We start from the raw sequence: 9521 nt of genomic DNA, 5'->3' as shown, positions 1-9521 counted from the left end.
TATTAAAACTCTGCTCATGTCTCCATTTAAAACATTTATTACAATTTCATAAATACAAAAGACGCAATTTTGTAAACATAGTGTGTAAGAAATTGTTATACATATACCAATCAATTTAAAACAAAACGATCATTGTGATTAACATGTAGGTACTGAGTTAAATTCAAAATTACCAACAATTAAACATTCTTAGAAATTACAAAGGAATGCTCTTTTTAGCTGTACATATACAGATTAAACCTTAACTTCATGTAAAGTGAGCTTTCACGATATATGTTAAACACACCTTCATACAGAACTTACAATCAATCAGGTATGGTGACAGTAGTTTTAGTTTAGTATAACATTTTAATGATATTCCACATCTTAATGTCTGTTTTATTTCCCGAAGTGTAGATGTTCATCAGGTACCGCGGGCAGCGACGTCATCATCGTGTACAAACATCATCATTGCACTGCAAGAGGTTAAACATCAAATAATGAGGGAGAACCATGATGCACAAGAAGCATTTATTATTGAAACATAAGATTTAAGTCCAATAACTGGTAGTCCAGCTAATCTCCCACAAAGCCTATGTGGTGGAACATATTGACAGGAAAAAGTGATTAATCATTAATGTCAACAGCTTAATAACGATTACTGGGTGGAAAACTTTGAGGGTTGTTCACTTTCCAGGAAGGAGAAAAATGGTTTCTGTTGATATATAAATTACACAAAAACACAAACATTCCCAACTGAAGAGGGAATATTTTTACTAACCCAAAGCACACAGTGGTCATAATGTATCTGCAGACAACTGATAAGGGTCCTGATCAATATCGTGACTCAATAACAGTTTCCAGCTTGCACTCTAAACTGGACATCCTGCCGTCTGTCATTTTCATGACACTCCCATTGTCTGCCCACACATTTTTCACTGCTTGGTCATGGAGGAGCAAAAAGGAACATGGCTCTCATAAGCAAATGACAAAGCAGAATTATTATTTCAGTTGAACACTGTGATAAGCAGGTTTCTCTTACTTGACATTTATATTTAACATCTGCTTCAATCAGTTGGGAGAGGAAAATGCTAATACTTGAATAAACTATGTTTAGATGATTAAAGCCAATTGAACAGTTGAACAGTATCAACAGTCTTTAAAAACAATATTTTCATCTTCCTGTTTCATTGTGCCTTATATTCTAATTCAGCATCTGATTAAAGGACCAAAACGTAAACTAGCCTCCATCTTCTGTTGCCAAAATCCATTTTGGAAAACAGCCTGCGGCCTATTAATTACCAGGAGTGATTTTTTTTTTCTGCTGGGTTCTGCTGGAATGCTACCATGAAAATATCTAAAGCCGAGCAAGAGCTGTTAAGCAGTGACAAACAGACTGGCATTCAATTTCAACAAATCCTGTAGCTACACGACAGGATCTGGGCCCCAGCTTTAAAAGAAAAAAAGAGGTCAAACAGCTTTACACAGAAATCAGTGTTACAATTCAAACACAAAAACAACAGTAGTTCAACAGACATACACTTACATTTGACATAAATATCCACTTAATTTATGTGTTAATTACATAAGGTCAAAACTTCCAGGATTCTCAGGATTATCTTTGCTATCTTGCTGTTTAAAGTTATGAAATGAACTGCTTGTAAACACAACTTACCGCATCATATTTACATGCGATGAAGCATTTATTTTACAGGTTTTACTATAAAAATTCAAGAGTATGAATCGTCATACGATCATGCAAAGAATTAGTCTTTACTGTATTGATCTCTCACTAAATCACAGCAATTCTGTCAATGGACCACATCCATCTCAAATAAAGTGGAAAAAGTTATTATTAAAAATTTCCTAAGATGCTTATGTGGGAGATCCTTTTTTAAAGATTTTTTGGGTATTTTGCCTTCACATAGTAGTAAATGTAGAAAGAAAGAGGACAACGACGAGCGACAAACCATTCAAATCAGTCATATGTGTCCACTAGGCCACCATGAAGCCTGATATTGTTAATTTTAACTACTTATCTGTAAGTTACTTTCAGATAAGGCGTTCGGTGACTTCCCCTCCTACTTCAGAATGAGGTACATCTGTAAGCAACCTTGTTTATCCAGGAAGAGTCTTTAAAAAAATCTTTAATTTATGGCGTCTCTGATCAGACAATGTTCCTGAGGGAAATCTTGTTTGAGGGTTTCCACCTCCAGAAACAGATAATAGAGCTTCTGAAGTGGTAAATACTGACTATTAGCTGTTTGAATAGGAAAGATCTGAACTAGAACCCATTCACTCAAAACCATTGGATTTATCGATTTATCTGGATCAACCAATGACATCACTGTTAACAAAGCTTTACTGTGATGGCAAACTTTTTCAGAGCCCCTTCCGCACAAGCATTTCAGCTAGCTTGTGACTCACATTCATTTCTGCCACATTTTGACCCTTCAGAGAAAACAAGGTCTATTCTGTTCGCTGGCTGCAGAGATGACATCTGCTGGTCTTCAGACAGGTCATGGGGAAACCTACTGTACATGTTGCAATAGCTCTGCCACGGTGGGTTCTGTGGGAAGCGGGCAACAGAGCCACAAGGCAAGAAAGACCATGTGCTGGGTATCATGGGCACGCTGAAAGCCCTGACAATCACAGAACGAACCCCCAAGAAGTCTATGAAGTCCATCAGTTCTGAGAACTTTTTTTCTAAATGTGCTATTATGGTATGGAACAACATTTTAAATTGTAGTTTCTATTTTTATGATGTATTATATATTGACACCACAGAAACAGAACCAACAATGTGGCTCCGTCAGTGTGATCTTATCATCTGTTCATAAAGATGCTGCAGTCATAAATTATTGTGCACTATGAATATAGTGTTATTTAAGTGTTTGCATACCACTGAGTTTTTGCACTTGCCTTTTGTTTTACTATGTTGATCTTTAAATTTGTTGTAAAATAAATGAATATTTCATCTAGGATCTGCAAAATGCCTCATATTACACCAAAGTACACAGAAATTTAGATTTTTTTCCCTTTAGGCATTCATAAGTTCACACGTCACACTATTTTCATGTTTTCTGAATTCACGTCCATCTTGCACCCTAAAATCAACTCAGATTCCATCAAAATTTTAAATCACGTTCTGCTAAAAAGTCAATTTGTTCACTTTTAAATGTTCATAAAGATGCTTTTTATTGACTCAATTAAGCCCTGAAAGGTGATTTCTAATTTATTTGAGTTGTTTTCTAAAAAATAAAAAAGCTATTTTCATTTAATGTAAGCCTTTGCTAAATGTTTATTGAATCTTTGCTATTCCTCTATTTTTCTTGCATTACATGTTTGACTGTGAGCATATGAGGCTGTTGTCTTTGTCTCTGAGTGGTCATCAGTTTTGAACAACACTAACCCATCCTTCCTTTATAATCATGCCGTCCTCACTAAGCAGCAAAGGTCAGCATTGTAATAACACAAGACCTATGTTTATATCTGTTAACGCCATTTTCTCAGAAAACAGAATCATACTCTGGATATCTTGTATGAATATGAATATATATATGAATATCTACATGCAAAGATCTTTAGATTTAATTAGTAATCAGTGACATGTTAAATTTTATAATTCCTACTTGTGATTTAATTCTGAAGAGCACTGCTAGAGCTACATGATTATGTCTGTGAGAGAAATAAGAATATATATATACAGTAACAGTCAAAAGTTTGCACACACTTTCCCATTCTTGAGAAAGTGTGTCCAAACTCTTGACTTTTCATAAATCTTGCCTAAGGCTGCCAGTCCTGGGGCTGTATTCATAAAGGCTTCCTTGTACAAAGAGTTGCTTCTAGTGACGAAATTCTAAGAAAATTCTTAGAATTAAGATGTTAAGAATTTCCCCTCACAGTTAAGACTAGATCCTGGTAAAGATAAAAGTTATTCACGAAGCATCTTAATCCTTAAGAGAGCTCCTATGGCGAAAAACTGTTAGGAGTAGAGAGGAGGACTTTTATGAGGCTTAAGAGTTTCTTAAACAGAGGAGAAAATGGCAGAAAGACAAAGAGGAAGGAGAAATATTCTCCAAACACTGAGTGACAATGAATTAAGGAAGCGCTACAGATTAGATTGTGCGTTGATAATGTTTGTGGGTGATCTCATTAGAGATGCGCTCACATCTCCTTTCCAACACAATAACGCTAGAACACTAGAAATGAAAGTGATCACATCACTAAGATATTTGGCAATTGGATAAATTTGGAATTTGCTGGCAGCTGGAAAAAAAAGCCATACATGCTAACCAACACTGCTACTTATATACACTAGCCAGCAATCACAGAAACTGATGAAAGCTGAGCCATTTCCCCCCGTTAATATCAAATAGATTAAGTACTAAAATGACCTGCATGGTAAATAAACATGAGCGAATAGATATAATAACTATCAGCATGTGAATAGGTGCGCAAGTAGACTGTTAAGGTCCTGTTCCTTCCTTGCTCAGAGTTGCCCTGAGAATTTTTCTAAATCACTCCTCCTCTTTTAGGCTAAGTTAGGAGCTCTCTGAGAGTTTTCTCAGAATGTTTGTGAATACGGCTCCTGGTTTCCCATGTTACACTATTTATGTGAAATAAGTTCTCTTTGTGTTTGTGGGGCATTTTCAAGTACAATTATGTACAGAGGGAGATTATCACTCAAGTTTAAGAGTTTTTTGGGGCCTGTGACACAAACACTGACAGAGATTGAGTAATAAATGTGACATTGTCTATGAAGAGACTACACTGATGGATGCGTTGCTGCTGACGTAAAACAGGGTCTGCTGAATGAACCCGATGCATAGACCGGCCCACTGTGCTTTGAGAAACTGATTTTTTTGCTTCTATTCCATTTAATCCTTCACTTTTCAGTTTGATGTAACAGAGTTCACCAATATATAATAAACAATTAAAAGTTGAGGAGGGGCGGTAAAGAAAATAGAAGAAGAAGTTAACAGTAGAATGTAGAAATAATTACTTTAGGTGAGTGAGTTATTAGTAACCTCGAGTATCTATTATATCTTAATTCTTGTGAGATGTTTTTTATGTTCATTTGATGTCTTACCACTGGCCTCTGTCCTGCTGTTACATTTGCTGAGATGCCCAAAGCATTGGAAATGTCCTCTAAAGGAACGTGGTCTCCTGGTGAATCCTGGATGAAGTGCATTAGGACCTTTTCTCCACCTTTGCAGTATAAAAGAAAATTACAAGGTATCATCAATTAACCTGCTTGACAAATTTAAAGATGATTGCCATTAACATCAAAGATTGCAGTGAATTTGCTTTGGTGAGTTCATGACTCTTCTGACAAAAACTATAACAATAAAAAACAAAAACAGAGTTCAATATGTAACAGCGAGTACATAGCCTGTTGTGGTTGATAAAAAAAAGACCATAAAAATATATATCCTAATATATAGGATACAGGAGAAAATACAATAAAATGCTAGAATTAGCAAATGGTGCAAAAGTTTCAGTCTTGCAAAAATACACAGTCCTATCTAGTTTTACTTCAAAGCTTCTAGGTAATAGACTTAAGTATTAAGAATCCAAATTGCTTCCTACAATACTCAGATTTAGATCTTAATTGACAAAACCTCAAAGAGGAGGAATGCTGGTGAGAAAAACCCAAACAAGGATTTTTGGTGGAGCCAAGACGTTGAAATTAAGGAGACAGACCGGACAGGGTGACTTGTACTTCCTCCAGCTGATTATTTTCTTTAAGAACAAGCTGCTCATACTGCGCCATAATAGAGAGAACTAGCAACAAATAGAGAGACTACTAAGACTCTGGCTTTTTTTGCGCTTGTCTTCAGAGCACCACATTTGAAAAACTTAAACAAGAAAGTTTCACTGCCTCATTAACCACTTAATTAAAAAATTACCTGTAATTTTCCTTTTCCTCTCTCTAAAGTCCTTTAACTTCTTATAATGTAATATTCATTGTTTGTATACAATAAACGAATAATGTGGAGAGAGGCAGTGACCCCATGGAGCACCTACACTAAGATCCTATTGTGAACTTCCAGCCACACTACCATGATGTGATGCAGCATTGCCCTCTAGAGGAGAAACTGCAAAAATGCCATTTTAACTGTTCATTTACCTGCATTCAAATGAATGGACAACCTCTTATCAATGCCATGCCACAAGGTCATTTACAAATCTCCTGTTTCATTCAGTCTTCTGAACTATCATTGTTCTTTTTCATCCACTTCTATCACAAGACATTTCACAAGACAGACCCTTACTAATAGCCCCCTCCGGTGCACTTCAACCTTTACTGTACCTTTGGCTACGATGAGCATGCCTCCACTCTGGAGCAGATCTCCTGAGAAGTTTCCCTGGATGCCTTCAGCATTGGCCTGAAAACAGCAGAGACAACAGGCAGTCAAAGGTCAGTCTGTCAGTCTGTGTATGTGCAACTTTACGCCCTGCTCCAGTGACCATGAAACGTATGAAGTAATCATATAACCATGAAGATATCTACCTTTGCGGCTACATCTCGTACTTTCTTCCCCAACGCAGCAGGAACAACACTTAAGGCTGAGTACCTGAGGAGGAAAAAATACAACGTCTCTCAATTACACAAAGCAGTTAGTCTTTTGCAAAGTAGAGAAAATTAGCATGACTGGTCAAAACCTAATTCGTCACTTTGGTATTAAGCTCATCATTAAGAGTTAGACTGATTATCTTTCACAAATGAAGGCAATTCATATCAAGATCAAAGCAAAGCATCATTCTTAAAACAGTTTCTCTATTATATGCAGTGAACGTGGATTTACTGTACTCACCTTTTGAAGCCCAGATCCTTGTAGCTTTTCTTTTGTTCGTCAACATAAATGGCTAAAAGAGAAGATGATCAATGATTATTTACAGACCTACAACAGTATTTGGCTGTTAAGAGCAATGACCTCAATAAGCATTTCTGAATCCTTGTGACACGCCAAGTCTGGTTGTGCAAAGCTGACAATGCAGCTGTTATGTTATGTTATGTTATTACGAGGCTTGTTACAGCAGTGAAGAAGATTTATGTTTAAATTGTAGCTGCAAACATCCCAGTTCAGAAAAGAACACTGATCTATTTATTACAAATATCTCAGAAAACAAATTGATTCTTGTATTTTCATTTCTGGACAGAACCACATTCATAGGTGGTTCAAAATCTGACAAATATTTGAATTGTGACCAGGCAACCACCATCTGAACTGGAGTTTCAGACCCTAAATAACTGTTTTTTTCTCTGTTTGTTTTCTGTTATGACCTGTGGCTATTTCAGAGGCGTCAACCAGGAAGTGACAGTTTGTCATCGATCAGCTTTTAACCATCATTTCAGTCAAAGAATTGTTTTATAAAATAACTGACTGTATTATAGAGTCTTGGTGTTTATTTATGCAACTAACTCATTTATTAGTGGACAGTGTGACAGGATGTGTTTCATTAATTATAAAAGATCAACATATTTTTCATTTTTTTAAGACTGAACCAGAGGACAAATTCAATTATTTGTATAAGATGAGTAAATACTGCTTACATGTAGGGCTGCAAATAACAATTATTTTCATTTTTGATTAATCTGCTGATTATTTTCTCGATTAGTTGATTAATCTTTTAGACTATGAAATGTTAGAAAATAGTAACACAGTTTATCAGAGGCCATGATGATGTCTTCAGTTTGCTTGTTTTATCTGACTAACAGTCTACAATGTTCAGATATTCAATTAACTGTCACATATGACAAGGAAATACAGCAAATCTTCACATTTAAGCTGGAACTATCATATGTTTGGCGTTTTTGCTTGAAAAATGACTGAATCGATTAATCAATTATCAAAATGATTTCATTTTCTGACGATTGACTAATCGATTAATCGACTAATCGAGTAATCGCTCTACTTACATCCTTTAAAAAACCCTGCTTCTTGGAACTCCTTCAGCCCGACCTCTTCTGGTCCGACTCCCACCAACGTTACACCGCTTGCTTTCAGGTCTGGCTCTAGTTTGCTGACCTCTGATGCCATCCACCGACACACCTGACAGCCAAACCGGCGCAGGAAGAACAACACCACCGGCTGGTCCTGCCATAAAGACTGGAGCTCTATACTCTGAAACACAGTCAGGTTAAAAAACAAACAAACATGAAACCACAAAAGAACTGGTTTCACACAGGCCACATGTGGGAAATGGTGTAGGATGTACTCATTTTATCTGTCACAGGTTCAAACTGTGTAATATCATGATTTATATTCACATGTATTCCCTTCAGATCATCATTATGTCACCCTGGAGGTCCCATTACTTCACTGCTGTGAGGTAATGGCAGGTTTATTACAGCAGGTCTCAGCAGGGCACACAGGCCTCTAATGGGAAACCAGGTGAGCCTAACAGCGCTACTTTAAGTTAAAAGCAGGCATCTTTAAGTACAAACAGAAATAATCTGACAGAGGACAGAGAGAAACATTTCCTACAAACTGAAACAGTCGCTCGGCTCCATTACTTACCTCTCCGGTGTCAGAGCTCTTCAACAAGTTCTTCCCAACTCGAGCAAGGTCGACGTTTGGCATGTTGGCGACTTTTATTCAACGAAGTCTGAGGAGTTTGTCCGGTTTCTGATCTTGTAGTAACGACGTTTGAAGCAACGCCCGCACAACAGTTGCAAAACAACTGCATCCTGACACGCCCCCTGAACACTGGCATCCAATCAGACTCTGTTGGCGCTGGAAAGTCAGCCAATCACAGAGCACGGTGTGGTCAGCGGAGGCGGGGCATATTAAGAGCAACTTGCAGCACGTGCACCTCACCAGTACAATCAACCCAAGTTGTAATTTAATAACTGTAGAGCAGTTATCCTGTCTATTTGAGCTAATTGTTTTCTTTAATACACTCCACATGAAACATTTGCTCACCAGATTTAACATGAACTCGAGTGGTGACTGAATATTTGAAAATATTATTTTTTATGCAGGTTGTGTAAGGTATAGGTGAGCTCAAAGGTGAGAGGATTTATTGCAGTGTTTGCTCACTTTCCTGGCTTAGATTTGTGTTAAATACCTATTAGTTTTGTCTTACTTGTCACCTGATGCTCCTTTGTGGAAACCATTGATTGAAAGTAACTAATCAGGCTACATTTACTCAACTATCCCACTTCATACTTCTACTCCACTTCACTTCAGAGGGAACTATTATACTTTGTAATACACTACATTTATCTGACAGCTATATTTTATATACAAAACATATGATCAGCCTCTATAATGTGATCCATTGTTTTATATTAAACTACCCATTAGTATTGTTAAAATAGCTCCACCAACTACAACAATAAGATGCTATTTATTTAGTAATAATAATTCAATAATATAATATATAACGATTGTTTTCATTCTCAGGGGGCCTTTTTTGCATAACAAGTGCTTTTTATGTTTGCTATTTTAAATATATTTTGCTGATAATACGGCTGCACTGTCACATTTTTTAATGCAGAACTGTTACGTGTAAAATTATTTCTTTTTGCA

At 36.7% G+C, this 9521-nt stretch overlaps 1 protein-coding gene across 1 annotated transcript; it reads right to left on the bottom strand.

The window, feature by feature from the left end:
- Positions 1–21: 21 nt before the first annotated feature.
- prxl2b (peroxiredoxin like 2B) lies at positions 22–8672 on the bottom strand. The gene is made up of 7 exons (XM_067586972.1): positions 8508–8672; positions 7907–8111; positions 6801–6852; positions 6497–6560; positions 6296–6371; positions 5072–5190; positions 22–455 (listed from the first exon to the last, which is right to left on the bottom strand). The coding sequence occupies exons 1-7, from the start codon at positions 8568–8570 to the stop codon at positions 429–431; spliced, it is 606 nt and encodes a 201-aa protein (XP_067443073.1). The 5' UTR covers positions 8571–8672; the 3' UTR covers positions 22–428.
- Positions 8673–9521: the final 849 nt, after the last annotated feature.

This window comes from Thunnus thynnus, chromosome 4 (genome assembly GCF_963924715.1).
Source record: "Thunnus thynnus chromosome 4, fThuThy2.1, whole genome shotgun sequence".
Taxonomy (NCBI): domain Eukaryota; kingdom Metazoa; phylum Chordata; class Actinopteri; order Scombriformes; family Scombridae; genus Thunnus; species Thunnus thynnus.
Note: the sequence above shows the minus strand (reverse complement) of the source record. Positions and strands in the feature narration are given on the sequence as shown.

Excerpts from the sequence above, each read along its gene's own strand:
- prxl2b (XM_067586972.1), bottom strand. The coding sequence starts at position 8,570 with ATGCCAAACGTCGACCTTGCTCGAGTTGGGAAGAACTTGTTGAAGAGC. Across the intron at positions 8,112-8,507 it reads AGAGCTCTGACACCGGAGAG|AGTATAGAGCTCCAGTCTTT; the intron begins GTAAGTAATGGA and ends ACTGTGTTTCAG. Across the intron at positions 456-5,071 it reads CAGCAGGACAGAGGCCAGTG|TGCAATGATGATGTTTGTAC; the intron begins GTAAGACATCAA and ends AACCTCTTGCAG.